Source organism: Gopherus flavomarginatus, chromosome 9 (genome assembly GCF_025201925.1).
Source record: "Gopherus flavomarginatus isolate rGopFla2 chromosome 9, rGopFla2.mat.asm, whole genome shotgun sequence".
NCBI lineage: Eukaryota > Metazoa > Chordata > Testudines > Testudinidae > Gopherus > Gopherus flavomarginatus.
Genome location: NC_066625.1, coordinates 506,660 through 533,438, shown reverse-complemented (window position 1 = coordinate 533,438; position 26,779 = coordinate 506,660). Strand labels below are relative to the sequence as shown.

Genomic DNA, 26,779 nt, shown 5'->3' with positions numbered 1-26,779 from the left:
CTTTCAGTGTCTGCAATGACAGTAACGTGTTAACCAGGCAAGTGCCCTATGGATTTTTGGGAGGCTGAAATGGACATCTAAAAGAATGAGGCAAGGTAATATCAGTGGTTCAAGCAATTCCCATAGGGGTTTGTTGCCAGCTTGAAGCACTTTGTTAATGTTTCTGTCGATAAGTTTGACTACATTTACAATCTTTCCTATAGATGATACTGTTCTTGCCCCTCTGGTGACATCCATATTGACTTTCATTGTACAGAATAAGGATTATTTTGTTTCCTTTCTGATTTACCTGTTGCTTTAACCCCATGGTCAGTTGTTTTTTGATTATTGCTGTGACAGTAGCTGTCAAGCTCAGTGCTCAGGGAAGAGCACTTACTGTGCATTTAACTGAATTATCTTTAACCTCTGTAGACCTTCTAGCCTCTTTCCTTTGTTTTGCTGTAACTAAGAAATTATTTTCTGTGTCTGGGAATTTTATATTTCATCTTTATTTCATGTTAGTTTTTATAACTGAGTTCTTAGACTTTTTGGAAAATGTTTATATAAACGTATACATATATAATTCATGTAACCATTTACAAACACAGAGTTAGACTAGATAGACCCAGGCCCTCAGGCTGCTCCATATCTCCAGATGCTTAGAACAATGTGTCTTTGAACATGCCACATTGGTACAGGCTCCATCTCTCACACTGTAGTTTATTACAATTTTAAGAACCACTTTCACACTTGTATGTAAATTACTAAGTTAATACCAGACATCTTTATTTAGTACAGTGCTTTTCATACACCCTGTCTCTTAAACTGCCGTACAGAGGTTAAAAGAACTGTGCTTAGCAATTCTATAGTGCTTGACATATGAGTATTCATGAATTGAGAACTGTGTCCAGTTCTGGTGCCCACAATTCAAGACGGATGTTGATAAATTGAAGAAGGTTCAAAGAAGAGCCATGAGAATGAGTAAAACATTAGAAAACAGGCCTTACAGTGATAAACTCAAAGAGGTCAATCTATTTAACTTAACAAAGAGTTAAGGGCCTACATGGGGAATAAATATTTAATAATGGGCTCTTCAGTCTAGCAGAGAAAGGTATAACATGATCCAATGGCTGGACAAATTCAGACTTGGAAATAAGGCGTACGTTTTTAACAGTAAAAGTAATTATTCATTGGAGTCAAGAATTGTGGATTCTCCATCACTGACAATTTTTAAATCAGGATTGGATGTTTCTCTAAAAGCTCTGCTCTAGGAATGATTTTGGGGCAGTTCTCTAGCCTGTGCTATACAGGTCAGATCAGATCACAATGGTCCCCCCAGCCTTGGAATGCATGAATCTATGAACCTCCTAAATCGCCCGGGAGCTCCGTATGTATCTTTCTCCTCTTTTTACAGACAGGCAAACTGAACCATAGAGAAGGGACATGACTTGTCTGAGGTTACACAGTGACTCAGTGGCAGATCAGAGAATAGAGACCAGGGCTTCCAGTCTGTTGTTCATTGCTCCACATCATGTGAACTTTCCAAATTAGCAGCAAAGAGCCCTGTGGCACCTTATAGACTAACAGACATATTGGAGCATGAGCTTTCGTGGGTGAATACCCACTTCGTCAGATGCATGCACCCATGCATCGTGGGTATTCACCCACGAAAGCTCATGCTCCAATACGTCTGTTAGTCTATAAGGTGCCGCAGGGCTCATTGCTGCTTTTACAGATCCAGACTAACATGGCTACCCCTCTGATACGTTCCAAATTAGGTGAACCAATGGGGTAGGAAAAGTAGGAGATGTGTGTTCTGATTAAAATTAGATGGAAAGTCAATGAGGCAAAGAAGGGGGTGGTCTTAGTGGTACCCAGGGACTTAGAGCCTCAGCAGGCTTTGGGAATGGAAAAGGCCCTCAACTGCATCTTGTGCCTGTTCAGAAGATGTGCTTATCCAGCCACAAAGGGCCATAACGACACCTGCTGCTCCTTTCCCTTGCTATTCTGCTCTCGCATGTGTATCTCAGCACAGAACCCCGAGCAGAAGCAGAAAGATCTAGGGAACAGGTGCTGGCAGTCGCTGGCGCACTTGCCCTGACTCTCTCAGAGCAGCAGTCCCTCCTCCTTTACCACCCCATGTCAGAAAATTTGGTGGGAGAAGGAGAGAAAGTTTTGGGTACCAAGGAGAGAGAGATCTGGGGGGCTCTGGCAAGAGCAAGAGGTTGAACAACAGAGAACATGGGACATGAAAGAAACAACAAAGTCTATGGGGAAAGAGGGTGCTTCCCAAAGAAAGAACAAGAAACGCCAGGGAACAGAGAAAACATGAAAGAGAACGAAGCAATGGAGAGATGAGATGATCACTTTGCAGGATTATCTGGGGGTCTCTCACTTAATCATTTCCCTGCCATTGCAGGGACCTTAGGCACTGGTGCACCACAGACCCTCCTGTGCTCTGCCTGTGGCACATCCTAGTCTCCAGTATACCTTAGTCTAATTCCAGTTGTTGGGTTAATGTGGAGATGTTGGGTGGTTTTAGTGGCCTGGAATATACAGGAAGTCAGACCACATGATATGGTGATCCTTCCTGGCCATGGACTCTAAGACCCAAAGGAGAAAAGCAGCGAGAGACGTACACCACGCTGAGATTAGGTAAATGCATTGAGTGCATTAATCTGCCTACATTCTATTGCATCTCTATAGACAAAGACCTATATCCTGTGGTATTCGTGTTTGGGGAATGCTATGTAACTGCAACAGGAATAGTGCAGGGGCTTCAGATTCACTTCTTGCAGGAGACATATTCTTAATGAAAGAGATCATAAAAGCTAGAGGTGGGATTAAGTTCCATCCAGCCTGCCCCACAAATCAATGCATGATTATTCCCATGTGCTAATATTTTGCCCAGTCTAGTTTTAAATATCTCAGGTGAGATGCTTTCGAACCCAAAAAGCCAAAGCCTAACAGATCAGTGTGGAGATGTTTTTTCTGATATTCAGACTAAATTTTCCATTTCTTAATTTCACCCCTTCACTCTTGGTTCCGCCCACTGTACTCCCTACACGATTCTTCTTTTTCCTTGGTGTTAACCCTCTCAAATATTTGTGTGTCAGCTTGTAATCTTGTCCCCACATATTCATCTCTTAGCCAAGCTAGAGGAGTGTACCACTTTTGACTCTTGCTCGTGTCAGGCCCTCCAGCCCCTTGATCTTTTCTATGCTTTTCTCTGAACAGTCTCTGAGCAAGGGAGAAGCATAGGAGAAGGTTCTTGAGCAAGTGATAGGCAGAGGGTTTGGAGGAGTAGACATGTAGCTTGTATTGGCCGAGCAGATGTAGGTGAAAGAGAAGTCCATTAGCGTCTGCTGAAGCAAATCTACCAATGGTTTTAGGAGAGCAGTTTTGAAGTGGATCCTGAAATGAACAAGGAGTCTGCACAGTGCTTGAAGGTGATGGTGATGTAAGTTCTGCTTCTTTGTACATATGAGAAGGCAGGAAGCATCATTCTGTGTACACCAAAGAGCTAGGACATTGGGAGGCCAGAGCAAAGGGAGCTGTAATAGTCAAGGGGAGCAGAGCCAAAAGCCTGGGTGAGAATTTCAACAGAGGTGTCACGGTTCAGTGAGAGTCAGTCTCTGAACTAGCTGAGGAGCCAAAGGGGCTTTTCGCTGGTTACTAAAATTATTTTGCTTTCATTATTTGAGTAAACCTGGAAAGTTTTTAAACAACAGAAATATTCCCCAGGTTAGAAGAGCTTAGTAGTGTCCTCATCACTGAGTGAGCATGTGGCGCATGTGCTTCCAGAGACTGAGGACTGCTGAATTTGGAGGGGCAGGCAGGGAATCTTTGAGCGCTGAGCTGATCTCTGTTCAGGGCCATGGGGAAGAAATGCTGCTGCAGCTTTGTGCCCTGCACCCTGAGGCTTCACTCCCAGCATTCTTCCTACAGGTGCCACTTTGAGCCTGGGTGGCCAAAGTGTGACACAGCCCAACTGCCTGAGCCTGCCCCTTTCTAGCCAGCAGAGACCACGGGTCCTACCTCCCGTTGCCTCCATCACACTTGCATGACATCTGTGACAGTGTTGCAATATTGTCATGCAATGTGGTGTCTTTGCCTCCCAACATAATCTGACAATGCTGGGTAAGAGCATCCTTCCATTGTAATGCAAACTAGCTCCCTCTGCAAAAGCCACATGCCTCTGGGACCCAAAACCTCCTGGCATACGACTCTTCCTGTTCCTTTTGGGGACTACTGGCCCCTTTTGGGACGGCAGTGTTATGCAGAGGGTGAATCTGCAGTGAGTATTGATGATGGGGAGCTCCAGCCCAAACCCTGCAAGGATTGTATTTTTCACTCTTTCAATGTATATCTCTGTATTTGCATAAAAATAAATGTTAGCCATTCTGCAAACAAGGTTGGACTGTGTGTGCCACATCAATCCCCGGGGGTTGGAATCAGAGCAAGAGCCTTTGCGTTTCATGGCTGAGCAGAACAGTGACTTATCAGTGTCATTGGATTATCACGTAACGGATCTTAAACAAAGATCTGATCAACCTCCTTGTTCCTTGCAATCAAAAGATTTTCGTATAAATCCTCGTCAGCCAATGGTGTCAGAAAAGCCTTTCCTTGAATGAATGAGTGTGTTACCAATGTTCTGTGACACAGGAGAGAGAGGCTTTGCTATACTCCTTTATTTTGTTACATGCAGACAGTTCTCCTGTCCTGTGCCAAGGGCCACAGCCCTACATGCTTTCCTGGGGGGGTGTTTAATAAGATGCTTAGAGATTGTTTAAACAAAGGAGGAGGCTTTTAGGGAGACCTGATCCGCTTGTCTGCATAGCTGCTGTCTGTCTGCTGTGCTTCTATGGACCTAGCACTAGAAGCTACACAGGTGCAAGCACCCACATTAGTTGCAGCAATGTTGTTGCTCGCTGTTGCATGGCAGTGAACCAGTACTCTATCTTAGCCTGAGTGCATGTGCTGTAATCTGTTACTGACCTACAATACAGTGCTGCGTGAAGCTCCCTGACATCTGTCTCTCTCTCACGCCCATGCACACACACAATTTGGTGGCTGGGCTGAGCTCATGTTTTGTTTTTCAGGACGGCCAACTGGGAACAACATGAGGAACAAATTGCAGCTCCAGACAATTCCCTTCTTCCTCTTACTTCAGTACAGTAAGTTCCCAGGTTTCTTTCTCAGGCTTTCACATCCGCGAGGCTTTGTATCCTGCTGTGCTAACCATTGTTTAGGGCTATGCTGAACTGGCTCAGAGCTAGTGAAGGGCCCAGGCTCAAGATATCCAGAGCTAAAGTTTATTGGCTAAAGGTTCAAACTCGATTTTATTTTGTCCCAACCTGTTTGTCTGCTCCTGTGTATATCAACACAGCCAATTGCTGGGCTTTGGGGTACGTCTACACTCCAAGCTGGGGGTGTAATTTCCTAGTTCTGATCAAAAACAGACTGCAACCGTGCCAGTAGGGGAGGGGGAGCAGCTGCCCCAAGGACATCCCTGGGAAGTGACTCAGATGGATTACCCAGGGCCATGAGGCACCTCACCACGGCCTGCCCTCAGTGGGTGGAAGTCTTGTCAGGGCCTGACACCGCCAGCCTTTGGCAGCACAAGCCTGGCCTCTCTCTGTACAGGTTAGCAATAGGCACCCACCACTCCTGACTCCTCGGGGCGCTGCCTGTGGAGTGCTCAGCCCCTGTTCCCCTGAACACTCTCAGAGCTCTTCGATTCGCTGTTCCCAAAAGAACACTACACACCGGCTTGTAAGGTTCAACTCAGGATCACCACTTTGCTTCAAACACAGCACTGAGATACTTACATAGAGAGAACAAGAGTGTTTATTACAAATAACAGAGATTCAGGTGATAGAGAGTGAGACTATTGGAAACAGTTACATATAAAACAAAATCATAACATGCTTTCTAGAGACTAACCTTAGCTAACAAGGCATTCCCCTGACTCCTACAGATCGCTCACCTCAAGTTCTTTCCCCCACATTTTCAACCAGTTGGCTGAGATCTCTTCTCATAAGATCAAGTTCACTGACAGCTTGTCCTCACAGCCTGAAGGAATCCCAGGGTGTCTCTTTGCACCCATAAAATATCAGAACAGACCTTGAAGTTCACCTGAAACTAGGGGTGTGTCCCCTCCCCCTCCACTCACCTCCTCCTGTGAAATTCCTTTGGAAATTTCCACCAGATCTTCATTAGCATTTGCCTTAGTATGCTAAGAGATCGCTGTTGCAAGACACAATATATACAGTGCTCCACCAGACAGAGACGCGTCTCCACCACCTGCCTGGAGAAGTTTGTCTGAAGATACAGTACATCTGAGTGACCTACTTCTAACTACAGACTTAGAAAACATCATTTTTAATACATATACATAACTCCTCACATATTTTCCATACACACATCTCTCAATTATTATGATGCCCAGCATTACACAGGCTTTCAGAACAGACCTTACATAATCTCTTTTGGTGAACCCATGGGATCCCTGTGCCCCTATGGACCCCTTGCCTTCTGCCAGTTGGCATCAAGAGGTCCTTGGGTCACACCATCCAGGACACTAGGCACGTACTCAGGGCAGCTAGCCCTTCCAATGGCTTCTGCCACTATATCTACATGCGTTTTTAGTGTGCTAGCTTGATCAGGGCTAGTGCAGGTCTGTCTCCTCAAGCTGGGAATTACACCCCCAGTTCCAAGTGTAGACATACCCTAAGATTCAGGGCTGGTGGGTGTTTCAGCAGAAATGGCTTCTATTCATGTGTGTGATTTACAATAATTCCAAAACATGTTGGCTATAATGATTAGGCACGGATGGTCTAGAAATGGCCAGCTCAGCACCACTGGAGGAGCAGCTGCCTTTAAATTACCTGCCTGGGACCCACAAGCTGAGCCACTTTTTCGGATACACGTGTCCCATTACCCAGCTCAGTGCTCTGTAAGTGCCCGTTGTCCTTTACCAAATGCTCCTGGCCACTGCGTAGAAATTTAACTGAGCCAGAGTTGACTTTCTGAAAATATCATTTAGAGTAGAAACAAGCAGCACAAATAGCATCTGCAGGAACCAGATGTGTGGTTGGATTTTCTTTTTCTGTTTCTAAATGGAGCCCCAACTCGCTTTACACTCGCATTAAAACAGCCCATAAACCTGAGAGCAGCAGCATCCTGCCCACCTGGCAACAGGGATGAGCTGCAAGCCCCTCACGCTGGTGTCAGGATGATATTGCAAGACTTCCTAGGCTCTAGAGATGTGGTGTGAAGCATGCCCTGCCTGCTGAGACGGTCCTTCTCCATCTCACTGGGAGTTTTCCCTTAAGGAGCATGCATCCCAGGGGAGAACCTCCCCCTCCCGCCCCCCCCAGGACACTGCATTTTATAGATAGCTGTTTTCCTCCTATCCCAGGGTGCCCTCTTCTCTTTCATCAGATACCTGCCATGCTAGGACATCCAAGAGCTGGCATGGGTGGACTTGAGTCATGTTTTTCAAATGCAGAATTCTCTGGTCTAAAGTTCTGCTGATGCCTCACACGCGCAAGCTTAGTTTAGGAGGATTACAGTGGCAGCATGATTCTAATATAATATTCAGCACTTACGTAATCTTTGCTGATTATTGTTTGTACTGTAGTAGGGCTTAAGGGCCTCAGTCCTGGATCAGGGCCCCACTCTCTGTGCTAGGTGCTATACATACACATAATATAGAGACAGTCCCTGCCCTAGGAGCTTCCAGTCTAAGTATGAGACAATAGATAACAATAATATTGTTATCTTCCCAGTTTTACAAAAGTGGAAACTGAAGTGCAACAGCAACTCGTTCAAGACCACAAACTAAGCTGGTACCAGAACTGGGATGAGAACGCGGGAGCTTCTGGTGCTTAGTCCTGGATTCAGGCTGTTTGACTATGCTGCTGCATCCTACAGTCTGATGGCTAGCCCCCTGGCTGCCTGATCCCAGCTTAGTGAACCAGGGTCTCCACCCAGCTATAGGTTAATTATTAGAGATGATCAGTTTTCCATCCTGGTGGGTGTTGTGAGGATCCCCAGCTGTCCTCTTTTCCAGTCAGTGCCGCCACTTCTTTTTGGAGTCTTGCATGCCACTGCAGATTGGTGCCCTTAGGCTGCTCCTGGAGAGCAGATTGTAACCTGATGGGAGAAAACAACAGACTCAAGAAAGGGAAGCAGTGGAGCAAAGTCAGGGGAAAACCTTAGGTTTCCTTTTCCTTTGAGCTGCTTCTTCTCAAGTCAGACTCTCCAGCCTCAACTGGACACACAAGTCAGTGCAGTGTTGCCCTAAAATAGGCGCATTATCCTTGTGGGGGGTTTGCATTTCATATGAAGGTGGCTGGACATGGTGGGCATTTCAGGCTGATCTGACAAGTGGATAAACCAGAGTGCAGCCTGCTGCATTCTCTGTCAGTGAGCTCTGAGCAGGCAGCTTTCACTTCAGCCACACTCTGAATACTAAATAAAACTGAATCTTGTGGCTGTTTTGAATGTTGGCTTAGGCCTTTCACACACTGCAGTTTCACAAACAACTGCCCAGATGATAAAGTGCACACAGCCACAGAGGTGCAAGGGAGAAGGGAGCACAGCTCCTGGGGGGAGGGGAGGGGAAGTACACATCTGTGCTTTTTTCAATATCAAGCACTAGCTTCAGTGTCAGCAAAGTTAAAATGCAGGATCCTTCCTCTCTCCCCAGAGGAACAAGCAATGAAAGAAGCAGACCTTATGGCTGCTGTAGTACTGACAAGACTTAGGAGTTTTGCAGCAGCTGATTAAAATTTTTTATTAAAGCTGATGCTAAAATTATAAAAGACACAGGTCAAGGAAAAAGAAAGTAGCAGTGCTTAGATTATTCAAAAGTACAAAGGTTGGTTTAAAAGTCATATAATACATACAGTACATAAACAGCAATAACCCAAATTTAGATTAATAAATCTAAAGACACAGTTTAGATATTAGTATACAAATATTCGGGTACATCACTCATGAAAAGTTATACAGAGAGTCCATAAAACTGCAGTGACAGCAGTGGCTATCAACCCACCTTCAGAGTGACTCAGAGTGGGACACATGGCAAGAATGGCCCTCGCTCAAGTACTGAGGCCACTGAAGGAGGAGAGGATCTTACTAGGGGCCACAGTCTCAAAATCGGCCTTTGAGTAATGGGAATTTTGCTCCTTTCAAACAGGAACATGGCTGTAGGCGGAAGAGACCAAATTAGCTTGGAGTCTTATCCACCATCTGACTGTGGGTGTGATCCTGTGGGATTTCACCATCAGATATTTGTTGTGTCCTGCAGCAGCTTCATTTTTCTTTATATTTTTATATTTATTTATTATTTTTATTTATATATTCAAAATATTTATTTGTGATTTGTTCTGTGGTAGCCCCCAAAAGCCCTAATCCGATCAGGGCCCCCTGGAGCTGGGGGGTGGTGCAATGTACACACTGGTTATTGCTACGTTAGCATAGACTACAAAGCTTTTTATCTTTCCCTACACACTGCTGAGGTTCACAGCGCTGCTTTACTCCTTTATTGAAATCAGTCTTACCTGCATAACCCCATGGAGACATTGTTTAGGCATTATGCTCAGGACCACTCAGGATCCAGTACTCTCATAACAATACATTTCAAATGCTAATATCTGAACAGAATAATATACAGCAGCAGCGAATGCTGCTGTATGTCAGTTTTCAACTCCAACTCAGTGCACTAACAAACCTCAGCATGTAATTTCTTGACATTTTTCTTCCCTATGTTAGAAACTTGTTTCAGTTAGCTATTTAAAGGTTTATAAGTCACATCTATCATTTTGGCATCTCGACATCTTACACACAGATTATAACAAATATAAAATTAAAATATCTTTGTGCCAGGATTACAGAAAAAGCTTTTTCCAAACCTCTGGAGCCAGATAGGAAAAAGAACTAACAATGCAATTGCTAAGCTATCAAAAATCATTAACAGAGAGAAGTGAAAAGAATACATCATGATTGAAAGATTTTTTTCTACAAAATAAAAATTTCGGAAATGCTGTATACAAAAACCATTAAAAGAATGGTACAGTTGCAAATTAAAGCGCTCAAAAGTTAGGTAATGCCAGAATTGTGCATGATACAGTCATTACATGGTCAGAGCCATTTTGTGCACTAAGTAAGTCAGGGCTGTTGCAGAAATAATTCCATGTAACTAAAGGGTGTATTGTGAAGTGTACATGAACGGAGGTAAAGTTAAGGTTGCACATTCAACCATAATTTGGGCATTTCCTGACTTTTCAGCGCTTCCCTTGCAGCCTTAATGTTCTTTAATTAGATATTATTAAAAACAGCTCTGGCTCAAAATGGTTTTACTGCCTATGAAGCCTCAATACACATGAAGTCCTATGTGTGGAGGTGAACCGGCACCGAGACCAAGATGTGTCATCTTGCTGTGCCATGTGCACTGTTGAGGGCTGAGTCTGGTGACATGAGGTCTAGCACTGAGGCCGTTGCATTATTCTCTCTCCCTGAACTTACAGCTACATGTTGTGAAGATCTCCTTTGTTCTGTGGACTACGTACAAACTCTGACGTGTGTCCAGAAAACTGACCTCAGTGAGACTTCGTATAATCTCACTGCAACTTGGTATGTATTAATGAGCAAGAGAACAAAGATGAAATTAGCTGTGATTTGCCAGAGGCTAGAGTGCTGTTCTCCTTCCCAGGGCTAGGGCAGAGCTCACAGCTGCCAGCCAACTGCCCAAATAATAGAGAGGGGAGTTCATGCTTCCTGGCTTCCATAACAAGGCTATATTGCCCCACCACCCACAGCTGTACTGGCTCCACTCTCTTCCTTGCTTCATTTCCTCTCCCCCACCCTGGAATATCCTCTGTCTCCTCAGGGTTGAGGCTGGGTCTGTTGCTGTTGAACAATGGAATTACATTCATCTGGAGCAGAATGTTAGGACTAGCCATCTTCTTCACAGACATTAGTAAAGCTACTGCCCACTCCTTGCCAGCACGTGCGTTTATTTCTGGCCAGATCTGTGACCTTGTACCTCCTCTCCTACTGGAACCCTTGACCCTTCTCTGTCTTTGCATCCTATGAGAGCTCACTTATAGAAACTTCCCTGAATGAAAGAGACCACATAGCTCATATATAGCCAGTATATTAACCTATAACACCCTATTGACTTTGAAATGTCCTATCTCCCCTTCTGTACCAACACCTCAGGAAAAGGTTTTTTGCAAATATTTATTTGAATTCAGAAGTGAATTTCCAACTTAATTGTGCCCCTTTTGCTTTTCATGAACTTGTCTGCTAACTCATTTAATTATGTGCTGTTAACAAATCACAGACCAGCCCCATTAAAACAGGAGGGGATGTATATTTGATTTTTAAAGGCTCCTTGAAGAAGAGATGAAAATTCCTGAGCCCTTCTGCAATCTCCACCTGTCATCCAGAACTGCTACTCACACTCAGTACACATGCTCCATGGACCTGACAGAATTCACATCTGATGACAAGTTCAGAGTAGATGTAACAAAGCTAGCTGATGGGCAATACACAACTTCCAAAGCATGCAGTGAATTTCTCCTGAGCAAGAACAGTAAGTACAAGAAATCATGAGCCTGGCTTTCTTCAGCAATTAAATCCAGGTGCCTCTGGGCATATGTAGCTCCAAGTCTCCTTTGAGTGCATAAAACAGCATCAAGGGTTTGTGCACGTTCCGAGATGGGGGCCTGCTGCATAAGGATACTAACCCACTGCCAAGGCTGGAGTGGCACGCGTGTGTCGGGCCCTAGATAGCTCTTGTCCCTGGAGTATTAGGTGACTTCTTCCCACCTCAGATCTGCTCCAGATCCAAATAACTATGATGTTAGTTATTTAGCCAGGATCAGACATGACAGTGAAGGGTCACTTCCATTGGACATGTCACAAACATCCCCTATGCAGGACTGTAGCAGCCTTTCAGAGAGCAACATTATCTTATTGTTATTGCCCTGTCTGGTGGCATAAAATATCCCTAGAATAATGCAGGCAGGGCCTCTCCCTCTTTCCTGAGTCACCTCTTGTACAGGAGAGTTAGTCTTCATGATAGGAAGCTCAGGGTGGATTCTGGCATAGCCTATTCTGGCAGTTCACACAGCATATTGCTGAACCCTGAATCCTACAATAAGCCGTGAGGTTAATGGGTGCTCAACTAGCCACACAAAGGCCACAACAGGCTGTAACCCACTGTCAGAATTTCAGTATTCAGTTTATTCTGAAAATGAAACTTCAGGTAACTAGTGTCTAGACAAGTGTGAAAAAGATTACAGGAAAATGGATGCCATTGCATGGGCATGAGTAATAAGTAATTGGTGCTGCTTTCAGAGACAATTCCAGTCCGCTGCACCCAGACTGTGCACCTCTCCTCGGTGCTGGGGGATTTCAGGATAGCGAAAATCAGCACAATTTCTCTTTCTGTGTTTCCACCCACAGTTAAACCGTTCCCTCCGTTCAATCTGACGGCCGTGTTTTCAGATGGGTATAACGTCTCTTGGAAAACCATCTATCAAAATTCTCTCTTTTACTATTTGGATGATGAGCTGGAATATGAGCTGCGGTATAAGAAGAAGAGTGACACCTGGGAGGTAAGAGGGAAGCAAGGAGATGGGTGGGTGAGGAGATGTAAGGAGATGTCCTCAGGGTGTACGTGGTGTTTTCATTTGGTTGTCTTGGCTGGAAACAGAACTAAGGATGAAGCAGGATTTGGAGATCAGGATAATTTATCCTTGTGTTTGAGAGACTCTGTCTTTTGTAGGCAGGACTTCTAGCTCAGGCCTGTCCTACACCAGATGAATTGTACACCAGGCCAATGCTGCAGCCACCCAAGGATTAGCAAAGGCTGCTCAGCCAAGGTGCTGTCCTGTCAGAAAGCAAAAGGAGTGTGAAACAGGTTCTCCTCCCTCCCAGCTAAGTGGGACATTCACAGTTGTTAGCTTAACAGATGAGCATTGTAGGGGCAGGATCCATGTGGAGCTGCTGCAGTTACCCAACTCTACAGTGCACGTTCTAGTGGAGGGACTGTAATGTGTCAGTAAGACTCTGCTGTGTAGTTGTCAGCCCTAGCGCTGCCCTGAGCGCCAGGCTCCAGGGTGCTGCCACTGATGAAGCCTAACCTCCACTAGGTCTTCTCTGCTGCCCTGTCATGTCCTGGTTATTTCCTGGGTTTGCGGTCATGCCTGCAGTACCCGGCAAGAGTTCCCATTCATGATACTGTCATGTGAAATCAGTGGGAATGGTACGGGACAGGAGAGCCTAGGGGCTCTCAGGTCCTATGCAGAGATCCAGACTCTGACTGCCTGGCTCCCCATCCACCCTAGGTACTGCTAGGTACAAACATCTCCGATATCACTGCTTAAGGCAAATTGCATTGCAGATTCTGCTCCCCCTGAGAAACAGACAGGCTGTGTGCCCCTCTCCTTCAGCCATAGGTGTAGTTTGACTTCTATATTTGGTGGGGGGGGGGGTAACGGGTAGAGGGTGAGGCTCAGTGGGGGATCTGGGTGCATGGGAGTGGGGCTCAGCGGAGGGGCTCTGGATGCAGGGGGTGAGGCTTGGCAGGGTGGCGATTCAGGTGGGGGGGCTCAGTTGGGAGTTTCTGGAGGTGGGGGGGGGGTCTGGCTGCATGGAGATTAGGCAGATGGGAGGGCAGGTGCCCATACAGGGGCCCCTCCCCCTGCAGCTGAGGAGTGATGGGGGCAGAAAGCAGGGTGGGGGGTGCAAAGCTTCCTGGAGCCATAGGAAGTTCTTGGGGGTGGGTCTGACCCTGCCTGGTGGCTGCCTGCAGGGGAAGTCCCAACATCCTCTTCTCTTCCTTCCGCCCCAGCCAGGACTAGCAGCTGAGCACTCACTTGGGTTGGGAAGCAGCTCAGATGCCTGAAGCTGGAGCTCTGCTGTGAGGGTCACTGCTCTCCTGCCCTTCCCTCCCACAGCCCACATGGGGAAACTGACCAGCAGGCCCAGAGCTTCTGGAATCACCTCTCGCCCACTCGGTGTTACTCTCTGCCCCCCCCCCGCCCCAGGGAGCTCGTGATAGGCAGTAGCAATGCCAGGCTGTGCCTGCCGGTCATTCTCCCCACATGGGCTGTGTGGTGAGTCATCAGGAGCATCTCTCCTGCCCTCCCCTTATGCAGACCCCTGTGGGGCAAACTGCTGTGCATGCACAATGCTCCTGGTGTGTTCCCCCACCCCTACCATTCCTCCACAGGGAGGAAGCAGGACCAACTGCAAGGGAGAAATATGGGTGCCCTCCCCCCATGCATTACCTCTGCATCATATCCAGTTTGGAGGGGACAATTTCCCTCATGCCTACCCCAATCTGTGTCCCATGCCCTCAGCCTGCAAAGCAAAGCTCCTGCCTTGTGGCTGTGGAGAGGAGGGTGTTATGGAGTGTCTCTGCTCAGCCAGTACTTGCAGCTCACTCACTGAGATTAGTCCCCTGCTCCCCTCTGTTGTGTAAGCAGCAGGCAGCACATGGCACCACATGCAGTGTATGTAGCAAGGCTATGGGTGCTCTGTGTTTCTCGTAGCTGAGATCACAGGGACATTTTCTAGGATGTGTTCAGACCTGTTTAGCTACCAACCATGTGATAGATCAGAGCTTGGCATTTCACAGGGGAGCTGGGGGTCAAAGCATCACCTTCTGCAGGGAAGTGCTAACCTATCAGTGCTGGAATAAAGATAGATGGGCTTGAAAAACCCAGACCTTGACACCCACCAGACTTCAGATGCTTACAAGCCAGATCTGTTTTGTGAGCTTAGGCCTGTCTCTAGTGAGCTTTCATTGCTATTCAGAAGGCAAAGCAAGGGGATCAGATGGTTCTAAAAGGTTACAGTTAGTTGGTCTAATATTGAAACTGACACCTTCTTAGTCAGAAACAGAACCTTTGGCGGTGGGGAGCAAGAGGGGGCTGGGAATAAAGCCTCAACTTCTGCTAAAAGCTGCACTGGTGTTTCATTTTGCACAGAATAAGAAGAGTAAAGTGATCCCAGAGGACAAGCGAAGTGTGGTGCTCCTGCCACTGGAATTCCAGAAGGACACAGACTATGATTTCCAGGTGCGAGCCAAGCCCCGGCCTGGCTCTGACTACGTGGGCGTTTGGAGCGAATGGAGTTCCCCGCTAACCCTGAAAACTGAACCTGAGGGTAAACAGAGCATCAGCCCCTTTGCCTTCCTGTCCTTGCTGCATCCTCCCCGTCTGATGGTAGCAAACAGTTCCAGAAAGTGTCGTTCATTGAAACAGGAACCAGGGCCATGGGTGCAGTCACAGCCCATTGCATTGTTCAGCCCTCTAAGGGAGTGAATAACCCCCAGACTGGTCTGCCAGACTCCAGATTTATTAATCTGGGCATCCTGCAATGCCCACCTTGTTTCATGGGCACTTGGGGAGGGTATGTTGAGATGTACTGGATATTGGATTATAAACTGATGCTGATGTAATTTGGGCACTTTGCATTGGTTTTACAATACGTAATACACCTTGAGTTTAGAGGGTACGGCTACGCAGCATTTTAAAACATGTGGCAGCAAGTCTCTGAGCCTGGGTCTACAGATTCAGACTTGCGAGGCTCGCACTATAGCAGACATCTATGCAGACATTCGGGTGCAGCTGGAGCTCAGGCTCTGAACCCCCCCACCCCTAGACTACAGGGCCCCAGCTCCAGCCCAAGCATAAATGTCCACATAGCAGACTTTAGCACTGTAGTGTGTGGGCCTGGTCTCTGAGACTCACTGCCCCAGGTTTTAACATGCAGGTAGACATACTTAGAGAGGGACCGTCATCTGAAGACAGAGCAGTGAGCGCTATAACCAGTTCGCTTTTAAATGTTGGCCTTCCAGGATTCTGCTGGCATGATGATAGTTTTCAGAAATCAGGACAGTCTGAGATGAGCAGGTTCCACTACTGGAGTTCAGGGTCCCACATTCAGATCCAGGGGGTTGGGTTCGGGGAGCCTGCTTTCAGATTTGAGTTCATGGCTCTGACTTTTAGGACTGGGGAGTTTATATCCAGCTTTGACTCTGGGGTTTGGTACAGCGATCCGGCATTCACATTATACAGCATGTGATTCTGACTCCTCATGCCAGTGCACAAAGCAACACAGGTAGCATATTTGGCCAAGTGGGTAGAGGGTGCTTCCATCGGTGCTTTGCAGGAGTATTTCCTCAAGCTGTGCAGGGGGAGGGACTAGGACTATTGGCATATGGCAAAGGACTTCCAGCTGCCAGAGCTGGGCTCTCCCCTGAGGTATATGCCAAGAGTGCTTTGTGCTCTGTGTTGTAGGTTTATGTTGTGGATCCGTCCATATGATGTTCTTGTGTCCCTCCCCCTGCACCCCAAGCCAGTTGCCTGCCTCATCATCCAGGCCCCCTTTCCTTGCCTACTTCTGAAGCCCATGGAAGGTGTCCCAGGGAGGTGCTAATCAGAACAGCTGACCAATACCAGATCAGGGGTCCTTGGTACAAGGAACTGCACATTGAGTCCTGTGTCTCCTAATAGAAAGTGATCCAAGAAAGTGTGATGTCCGGAGGATGCGGCTCTGTCAGAGCTGTGGACAAACAGCCCAGACTGCAGTCAGATTCTGTGCTGCCCACACCCCTGCCATGGGAGCGATACCGTCTGGGTTCCCAAGGAGGAAAAGAAATGCCTGATCCCAGTTCAAGAGAGCTGTGCCACAGGCCAGCGCCTCAGAGCTCACAGGAAAAGATTTGGGGTGTTTGTGATCCCAGTGCTTTTCCACCCCTCTGTCCTTGACCTCTCCTGCTTTCTCTGGCATCTTTAGACAGAAGCCGAAATGCAGGATAAGAACTGACTAACCCTGCTTGGTTTGCCCTCAGAGAGCCCAGGAGTGCGATGGCTGGTGTCACTGCTCGCCTTTGCTCTGGTCGCTGTCTCCGTCACCGTGTTTCTGACCAAACACCAGGGGTAAGAGCACACAGGGGTGCTGGGAAATGCTCTGTTCAGCCTCTGCTCTATATGACCTCCCAGTCCCAGGTTTTCTGATCGTTGTCCATCCAAGTCAGCAGTTAATCAGCGACTGTTTGCACAGCGCTGTTCCTCTTCCCAGGAGGAGAGGAGGGGACTCCACTTTCATTAGTAGCCCGCCATGAAAGGCACAAAGACAGCCCTCTGCTGTGATCTCCTGGGTGAACAGGACTGGGGCAGTGCTTGGTGGACTCACAGCACTGCCCTTCCCAGAGAGATCTGCTGCTGCCTGTGCCTTTGTTGGTAGCATGGTGACTCCTCAGCCCTCCCCTTTCTGAGGGCACTCTGCCCTCTAGCGGAGCCCTGCTTCCAGCGATGCTCATGGGGGCGGGACTTTTCTCCTGCCCTTCAGAATTGGGAGCACAGCTAATTACTGCTTGTGTGAAACCCACAGCACCTGAGGCGAGGTGAGAGTAGAGTCTCTCAGGATCCAGACAGGGGCACCTGGGAGCAGAACCCAGACCAGGCAAAGTGCACCTGCTCCAAGCTGCTGCAAACTCCAACCTCAGACTGGGTGATGAAAGGTCCCTGGGGTTTGTAGCCTCCGAGAAGCCTGGGCACTGGGCATTTCCAGGCCTGGGAGACCATTTGTAGGGTTGGGGGGCAAGGACCACAAAGTTCGGGGGCAGAAGCTGAGAACTTTTTTTTAAGACAAGCCTGGGGCCTGAGCATTTTGGGAGGCAGGGCTCCAGGTTCACATTTTTGTTGAGCAGAGTCTGGAGGCCACGCCAGTCGAAAACTCCATTAGCCTGGCCCATCCTGAGACATAGGAGGATGGAGCATTACCAAGAGGGCAGATCTGTCCATTTTCTTAGCAGAACCCACTCAAGGGGAATTAGGCTCCCAGCAAGGCCTGGGCAGGCGACTCCAGCTGCTTAATCCCAGATGCTTTGGTTTGGGACTGTGAAACATGCCTGACATTGAATCCTTGCTCTTGCTTTCTGTTCTAGCATATGGAAAAAGCTGGGGGTTTTCATCCCGGATCCTGCTCCCTTTTTCAAACCACTTTACGTGGTACACAACGGAGATTTCAAGGTATAAATGGAACAAATCACATCCACTGCAGAATTAAAACAAATGGCCCAGCTCCTTCACTCAGACTGGGGCTTTCCAGAGGAAGTGGTGGGAGGAGGAGTCTATTGCAGGAGAATGTCAAGTGACACTTGGGTGCAGGTTTGAATTTACCAGTGTGTCTGCCTGTGGAAAGAGCAGGCCTGGTGGCCAGCTTTGTGGGCTGTGAAGAGAATAATTTGGGGGAGTCTTTAGCTCTCCACTTTCATTTTCAGTCTTCAAATTTCTTGGCCACTTTGTCATTTTACCCCCTTGGGGCACCTTTTACAGCAATAGCACAGCAGATTCACTCACAACCCTTGAGGAGCTAAACCAGCTCTGCACAGCCTCTCCATGCTACTTTGTATTTGGGCCTCTATGTTTGCACTGCACTGGAATATGGCTCTTGTGTTGCACCTTTAGTATCATAAAGATTTTATACCCAGGACATAGCTGGCAAAGCACTCTCTTGTATGCCCAGTAGCCATATGAGTGCTCTATGAGATGCAGTCTAGGACCATTCTCATTCCAGTCTTCTGCTTATGCCAGGAACCCAGCGTTAGCACTAACAATCCCACCTAGTAGAGCTTTTAATCCAGACAGCGGTTGTAGGTAATAGCCTGGAAACATGGTTAGACCTGGAGGGGGTAAATAACCAGTCCAGTAACATTTGTCAAGCTGCAGCTATCTCTGAGTTAGGTGCGTATCCGTCTGAAGCCATAAGAATGGCCACACTGAGTCAGACCAAAGATCCATCTAGCCCAGTATCCTATCTTCCAACAGCGGCCAATCCCAGGTGCCCCAGAGGGAATGAACAGAACAGGGAATCATCAAGTGATCCATCCCCTGTCACCCATTCCCAGCTTCTGGTAAACAGAGGCTAGGGACACCATACCTGCCCATCCTGGCTAATAGCCATCAATGGACCTATCCTCCATGAATTTATCTAGTTCTTCATTGAACCCTTTTGTAGTCTTTGGTCTTCACAACATCTTCTGGCAAAGAGTTCTACAGACTGTGTGTTGTGTGAAAAAATATTTCCTTTTGTTTGTTTTAAACCTGCTGCCTATTAATTTTGTTTGGTGCCCCCTAGTTCTTGTGTTATGAGAGGTAGTAAACAACACTTCCTTATCTACTGTCTCCACACAAGTCATTATTTTATAGACCTCAATCATATCCTCCCTTACTCATCTCTTTTCCAAGCTGAAAAGTCCCAGTCTTATTAATCTTTCCTCATACGGAAGCCGTTCCATGCCCCTAACCATTTTTGATGCCCTTTTCTGAACCTTTTCCAATTCCAATATATCTTTTTTGAGATGGGGCGACCACATCTGCACACAGTGTTCCAGATGTGGGTATACCATGGATTCATATAGGGGCAATATGATATTTTCTGTCTTAGTCAGTAACTTTATCTAGTTACCCTGATTCTCTTCTCACTTAAAAACAGCCAAACTCTTTTTTGCTTTAAGCCTTAACATTTGCCTCTCTGGCTAAATGGTATGCAAAGAGCAGGGTTCACAATGGAATCCTGATGGACTTTGAAGTGAGGGGAGAAAACTCTGAATTCCAAGTGTGCTGTTCAGTGCATAGACCAGAGGAGACCCTGCCGAACAGTGGATGAATGGGGATAATGCCAGTGTCCGAATGCAGGTTTCACATTACCTCATCTTCCTGCACAATACCTGTTGTTAAAGCAGCTCTTATTAGAGGCACTTCAAAAGCTACCGCTTGTTTCAGTTTCTTCTCTGACCCCCTTGGGAGAAACACCAGCTGCGCCCTAATGTAGAGACTTTAGCCAGGTGCCCAAAGAGACCGTTGGTTAAAAGGGTAAATTTTCATATTTTCTGCTCATGGGTTCATGCAGAACAAAATAAAAAATGCCTCCATTACAGTGCCCCCTCCCAGCTTCCCTTCTGATGTCCACTTCCTTCTTCCATTTCAACCTTACTTCGCCACTTCCCTTCTTGCACCTCCACTAAACTTATCAAGCCTTTCACGCTCCTCTTACCTCACTTATTGATGTGGAGTTTGAAACACATTTCTTTATTCCTGGATGTTTCTTCCTGAGGCTGATCGGCAATAGTATCTACACCGGGGACTTTGCCATCTTGTCTCTCTCATTGGAGTCATTCTGATGCCTCAGCATATACTGCTTTCCCTGCACATGACCCTAGCTTTACTGCATAATAGTTGAGTGGTTACCCATGCCACAAATCCAAGCAGTATCTGACTCCCACAACGAGTTCCCATGAGACGCTAGCTCAGAATTACAGAAAATTACAATATATAAAAAATGGACTAGAATAGTATACTGAAAATATTATAATGCCATCCCATAAATGCATGGTAGGTCTGCACCTGGCACACCATGTGCTGTGTTGTCACAGCATCTCCAACAGAATATAGTAAAAATAGAAGGTGTTCGGAGCAAAGAAGTGAATTGATTACAGGCCTTGAGACAGTGTGTATCATGAGCGACTGAAAAGATTGGTGTAATTCGTTTGGAGTAAACAAAGAAGACGGGACTTGACAGAGGAATTCAAAATACTGCCTGGTCTAGAGGAGAATCACTGCACACTCCCATTCACCCTCTCTCCTAACAAAAGAGCAAAGGGACCTTCAAGGACAACAAAAGGCAACACACTTAAAATGGATAAAGGAAGGAATTTTTATTTAAGTCACAATAAATATGTGGAATTCACTGCCACAAGATCTCATTGAGCCAAGGGCTTAGCAGGACTGTGGATCTGGCTAAAAGTGCACGCAGTTACAGTAGAGAAGATAAACAATATAAATATATATCTCCCGTTTCAGGCCATAAGCCAGCTCTGCTCTCTGATAGGGTAAAGAAGAAACTCCCTTTGGCAACCCCTGCACCAGCCCTGATTCCCCTCCCGCCATCCAAACACCTCGATCCCAGCCCAGAGCACCCTCCTGCACCCCAAAACCCTCCTCCGCAACCCCACCCCAGAGCCCGCACCACCAACCGGAGCCCTCACCCCCCCCCCCCCACCCGAGCCTCCTCTCGCACCCTGAACTCTTCATTTCTGGCCCCAGCCCAGAGCCCACACCCCCAGCCAGACCCATCACCCCCTCCTGCACCCCAACCCCAATGTTGTGAGCATTCATGGCCCACCATACAATTTCTATGCCCAGATGTGGCCCTCGGGCCAAAAGGTCCCCCCCTAGCCTTAGCCAGAGGCTGAGCCAAGTCAGACAAGAGCCTGGAGCAACTCAGGGAGGCACTGCCCGCTGGGAGCTCAGCAAATGCAGCCACATCTACTTACTACCCCGAAAGGAGGAGGCGAGGCAGGGGCCTTGCGACCAGCCACTGAGGTAGGGCAGGTTGGGGAAGCAGAGAAGCAGCCTCGGGGCAACTGTGCTTTCCTGTTTGTTGCATGGAAGGAATGTATATTTGGAGACGTTTGCTGATTTGGTGTCAGTTTGGGTTAAACCAGCATCCCTGAGATAACCCCCAACCCCGTAGGCGACAGGTGTTCAAACGGCAGTGACTCTTTCATTGTCCTCTGCAGCCCTGCCCTGAGCACTGCTGATCGCAAAGGATCTCTCAGTGCTCTGGAGAGAGGTCATTTCCTGCTCTGGGGTGGAAAAGTGACAGCCGTTCTCCATCGGACTGGGACAGAGGCTTTTGCCCACTCTGTTCCTTATTAGGCTGCTGAGTGCTGCTGAGAGGGAATGAAGGGTCATTCATTTCTAAGTTACAAAATGGTGAAGCTGAGAAACTTCTGGGAAATTAATTGAGTAGCAGAATAAAGTAGCAGTCGCCCACACAGTTATCAGCCGCAGCACGAAATGCACAGACAAGGGCGCTACAGAGGATGTGGTGACCTTGCTAACACCTGAATAGGGACTTTATTACCAGCTGGCAAAAAAACAACTGTTCTAGGACATATTCAACCACAGTCTGTCTGCACAAAACCAGGCAGCTGAGATATTCTTCTTGCAAATAAGCTGGAAATTCTCTTCAGGGAGCACAGAGGAAAAAGGCAGTGAGAGCCCAACACTCAATAGACTTGTCTCACTCGTCCCTTCTCACATGCTTTGGAGTCTTGGTAGCAGCTGTGGGTAGTAGAGTGCTAGGGGTGTGAGGGTCAGTTATGGCTTTGTTTTCACTTACTCTTTAATTTGTGAGGATTCCTCCCTAGCTCTTTGCTCTCCCCAGGCAGGGGCTTAGCCCAGAGAGGGCTCAGGGCTGGTTGTTGACTTTTTTTTATTATTATTATTATTATTTATTATTATTATTATTTTTTAATTCAATGAAAATCTGTTCAATAATTTCTGAGTTATAGAAGAACAAAAAATACCAGCTCCAAAGCTGCTCTGGTTACAGAGGATGGAGTCCCAGCACCTTTGGCTCTCTAGGCAGGGGTGGCTCCAGGGACCAGCACAGCAAGCACGTGCCCGGGGTGGCAAGCCATGGGAGGCGGCCTGCTGGTTGCTGTAGGGGTGGCAGGCAGGCAGCTATTGGCAGCGCGCCTGCAGGAGGTCCGCCAGTCCTGCGGCTTCGGTGGCAATTTGGCAGTGGGTACACCAAAGGCATGGGACCAGCGGACCTCCCGCGGGTGCGCTGCCAAATCCGCGTGACCAGCGGGCTCCTGCCTGCCGTGCTTGGGGTGGCAAAAACCATAGAGCCGGCCCTGTCTCTCGGCCCATTTATTCCATCACGATTCCCATACCAGCCCCGTCCAGAGCTGGTGGAATGAAGGTCTCTCCATTTTTGTCTGTGGATGTGCCCGGCATACTCTAGATCATACTGGATCTGGCTGGCAGGGAATAAGTGACTCCCATTATTAAGTGCAGACAGCATTGTTAGAGAACATATTGCAAGAAATACCGACGGAACTGAAAGCAGAGTAGCATTGCTTACTAGTTATTTTGTAAAATCCTTGTTGCATTCTGAGTGGAACTGGACCCTTGAGAGAAGGAGTGAGAGATAGCGGGTGAGCATCAAGTACATTCTGCCTGTTTAACTCCAAGAACAGGGGTTTGCGCTTTTTTTGTAAACAGCCTTTTGCACTGTCTGAGCATCTGCCCATTCGTACCCTTTACAGCTCAGACACCCAGGGTTAAAAATCAAGTAATCAACATAAACCTTATGATTGCAGCTTTAAATGTATGTTTTCCATGTTGCGTGTGAGACAGTAACAAGCAAGATTCCAAACCTGACCCCCAACGTTTCACTGCTCTGTCTAGTTAGACTGAGAGCAATTTGGGGCAGGAACTGTGTTTTTCTAACTATCTGTAGAGCACCCTGCACAGTTTGGGCACTTCTGCAATATAAATGATTGATATTAATTAGTACAGGGCCATTGGAACAACATCTGGTTTTAGCTAGGGCTTGTCTTCACTACCGCGCCAGCACTGCGCTGACGGGAAAGTGCTCAATGTAATTACTGCACCTCAACGAGAGGCGGAAGCTATGTTGGCAGGAGAGCACCAGCATAGCACGGTGTGGACCCCAGTTTAAGTCGATGTAATACATCACTTGGTGGGGGGGTCGTTTTTTAACACTTCGAGCAACGTAAGTTACATTGACCTTAGCAGGAGCGTAGACAAGCCCCTAGAGTTTCAAAGAGAATTGGAGGATTCAGCCTGGAGTGGCGGCTGCAAAATAAAGACAATGGAGTATTTTTTCTTTGGGCTGTGCCACTTCAGACAAATGTGTCCCAGCCCCCAGGGGCTTATGAGCTAAATCATCATGTACACAGGATATGACAAGTAAGGGCGAGAACAGAGCAGAGGGGGACGTACTGGGGCTGGGCGGGTCACACAAAGAAACTTGGATCATGTACACGCCTAAGGGAGCAGAGGCCAGGGCAGTGCTGCAGCAAACGGGGTTTGGGGCATTCTAGACACGGGGGCAGAATGACCAGCAAGCAGAGCTGTGTGTGAGAGAGGATGACAGAGCCCACTAAGGCTGGACTTGCTGGGTCAGATGCAGCAGAAGGCAGGGTCTGGGAAAGGGGCAGAGGCTGTGTGATGAGGGAGCAAAGGCCAGGCCAGGAGCTTGCCTAGCAGGGACACAAACAATGAAAGAAAGAGCTAGATAAAACTGCCTAATTGAACTGACTAACAGATAATTCTCCTGCAGCTGCTGGGCCTGGTAATAATGCTACTGAAATTCCTGCCACTCCCAGGTGGTTAAGAGTCTGATTTCCCTCTGAAAAACAATTCAGTTCCTTGGACAGTTGCAAGCCACAGCCCCACTGCCACCTCATACCACTCCTGCCCATAGCAATGCGATTTTCCAGCTGCTGGCCACCACTGAGTGCAGCATTAATAACGTCTCTCTTTGTGTCTCTGTGCAGAAATGGGTTGGTGCATCCTGTACCAAAGCAACACTGGATTTCTTTGAGTGGGGAATTGTCCTTCCAGAAGTTTTAGAAGTTTACGGCAAACACCTTTCCCACAGCCCTGCTGCTGAGGAGCTGAAAGAACTCAATAAAGATCACCCTCGCAAGACTTGCGTGCCTTGCCTGGCCATGCACGGTCAGGACAGCCAGTCCTGTCTGTGCAGTTTGAATAGTAGCAGTGGGACACAGGACCAGTCATATGGTCATCTCTCTATTGACACAGTAACTGTGGCTGATGAATTTACACCTTGTTACTCACAATGCAACTGTAACAATGCTCACAGGGATCATGAGCATCTGGATGCTGATGGAGAGGATGGCTACCCCAAGGTTAATCTGGACAGTGATATTTCCAGCAGTTTGCCTCTGGCTGCCCTGAGTGCACAAGATAACATAATTTCCTCAGGCTCTGTGTCTATGGAGCACTCATGGAGGAGTGCAAGTCCCTTGGTGCACCACCCAATGGCAGAAGCCCTGGGAGGAGGGATGGGGAGTATTTTAGAGGCCCTTCGCCTGCATCATGAGCAGTGGGATTTAGAAAGTCCAGCTTCTCTGCCTTCTCCAGATGGTGAAAGTCTTTCCTATAGCGATGGCCCTTATGACTTTTTCTCTCCTAATACACGAACTGGTGATGGTTACCCGGCAATTTGCCTAGATTTAGACACCATTGACAGTGGATTTGTGGACTCAGATTGTGGGAGTCCGATTGAGTGTGAATTTGAGAAAAGCGGTCAGACCAATTCAGGCTGTAGTTCTGGATCCATCACACTTGAAAATGAAGGAGAGGACTTCCCACGGAGTTACGTCAAACAGTGGGTCTCCTGTCGCTCTGCCACGCCGCTCAGTGGGACGCAGACAAACTAAGGGCTCGTGCTCCTTGCCATTTCCAAGCCTGTGCACTAATACAGGAGCCCAGAAAAACTATGCAGCACAACAGGAACAGAACAAAATTTGCCCAGTGCAGACAGCCTGTATCTCATGCAACTTAAACTAGAAGCTGCATACAAATTTGCCTTTTTCTACTGCTATCCACCCTAGGTTCATGTCACATCAAATTTGACATGATCACTTTTTGACAGCTTCTCTGGTCAGAGTGGTACACACTGAGCTATGGAATTTTATTTCTTCCATGCAGGAAAAGCAGCTGCACTCTGGGAATGGGCCTTTAGCTTGGGGAAATGCACAAGATTTTGAAGCCATGTTTATAAAGAGAATATGAAACTTTCAAATGACTCTTCCTCACTAGTCTCACTTGCCCTGAGAGTTTGGTGGCATTTAGAGCTTTTCTAAGCATCATCACCCAAATTTTTGATATGCAAGAAACTGAACAGAACTCAAGTTTCAGGGCTAAGTTCCAGTCAGGCTTGACTTTATATTCTGCAGACCAGAATCTTACTCCCTCGTTCTTTGAACCTACATCTTAATGTAATAGTTTCTCAGCAAAGCAACACCTTCCAACTCCAGACAAATTCTCACCGCTTTAGGGGCTGCCTCTTTAAGCAACATCTTTTAAAATGCCTTCTAAGCATGTTAATTATAGCATTGTAGCAGCTTGTAGATTTTATGCAAGAAATGCAGGGCCTATGTGTCTGTCTGTCTATAATGAAGCCCTGACCCGGGCCTTTGGGGATTACTGCAGTATAACTGTTCAACAGTACTAAACCTGGACTGTTCCTGCTTGTGATAGAGCCACTGCACTGGGACATGACACATGCACTGGGATCAGGAAAAAAATTGCCTCTGGCTGTTTCATGACAGCATTTTGTGTTATTTAGGATAAGTGCATTACAAAGTTAATACAATACTGTTAGTGAGTGTAAGGGCCCAGGCCTGCAGTCTGCTGTATTTCCAGTGTAATAATCCTGTTCTCTCTGTGATACAAATAAACTCCTCCCCCCACCATCCTCCCTGTTACCTGGGATTCCTGCACGTCACCAGTTCTCCTAGGAGAGATCAGGCATCATCCAGTAGGCACCATCAGTCACCATTCACAAGCACAGAGTAAAGGATCAGTGACCCAGGGTCAGGAGGAGACCTGTTCTGGGCTTGCAGAGTATCTCTGAGCCAGCAGGGAACCTCTGGCCCAGGGGAAGCACGCCTGGGCCTCTGTTCATAGGAAGTGCCCTCCCTGTAAAATCTTCAGCTTGGCTTGCTCATGGAGATGCAGAGAGCAAGGAGAGCCCTGGCCATGCTGCCTTCAGGCTCACTCCAGGGATTCCTCCCTGAATTCTGGAATTGTATCAAGCCAGGTTTAGAGGCAACTTAATGTTTGCCTTATGCCCCTGGATGTAGCCCTGTACCTCCCTGCAGAGCCCCCTCCACTCCAGCCTCAGCCCCTCTGCT

General features: G+C 47.4%; 1 protein-coding gene across 2 annotated transcripts; it reads left to right on the top strand.

Annotated features, from left to right (window-relative positions):
• On the top strand, positions 1 to 26,368 carry IL21R (interleukin 21 receptor). Of its 2 annotated transcripts, XM_050967648.1 has the most exons (9): positions 1 to 95; positions 5,082 to 5,156; positions 10,518 to 10,623; positions 11,382 to 11,587; positions 12,463 to 12,614; positions 14,994 to 15,171; positions 16,862 to 16,949; positions 17,960 to 18,044; positions 24,392 to 26,368. In XM_050967648.1, the coding sequence occupies exons 1-9, from the start codon at positions 86 to 88 to the stop codon at positions 25,298 to 25,300; spliced, it is 1,809 nt and encodes a 602-aa protein (XP_050823605.1). In that variant the 5' UTR covers positions 1 to 85; the 3' UTR covers positions 25,301 to 26,368. The 2 variants fall into 2 exon arrangements, with proteins under 2 accessions (XP_050823605.1, XP_050823604.1); XM_050967647.1 differs by lacking the exon at positions 1 to 95 and having other exon boundaries at positions 5,065 to 5,156.
• The last annotated feature ends 411 nt before the right edge of the window (positions 26,369 to 26,779 follow it).

Bases quoted from the DNA above. Each gene is read 5' to 3' on its own strand.
- IL21R (XM_050967647.1), top strand. From the start codon at position 5,066: ATGTTTTGTTTTTCAGGACGGCCAACTGGGAACAACATGAGGAACAAA. The intron at 5,157-10,517 runs GTAAGTTCCCAG...CTGAACTTACAG, and splicing joins CTTCCTCTTACTTCAGTACA to CTACATGTTGTGAAGATCTC. The intron at 11,588-12,462 runs GTAAGTACAAGA...TTCCACCCACAG, and splicing joins ATTTCTCCTGAGCAAGAACA to TTAAACCGTTCCCTCCGTTC.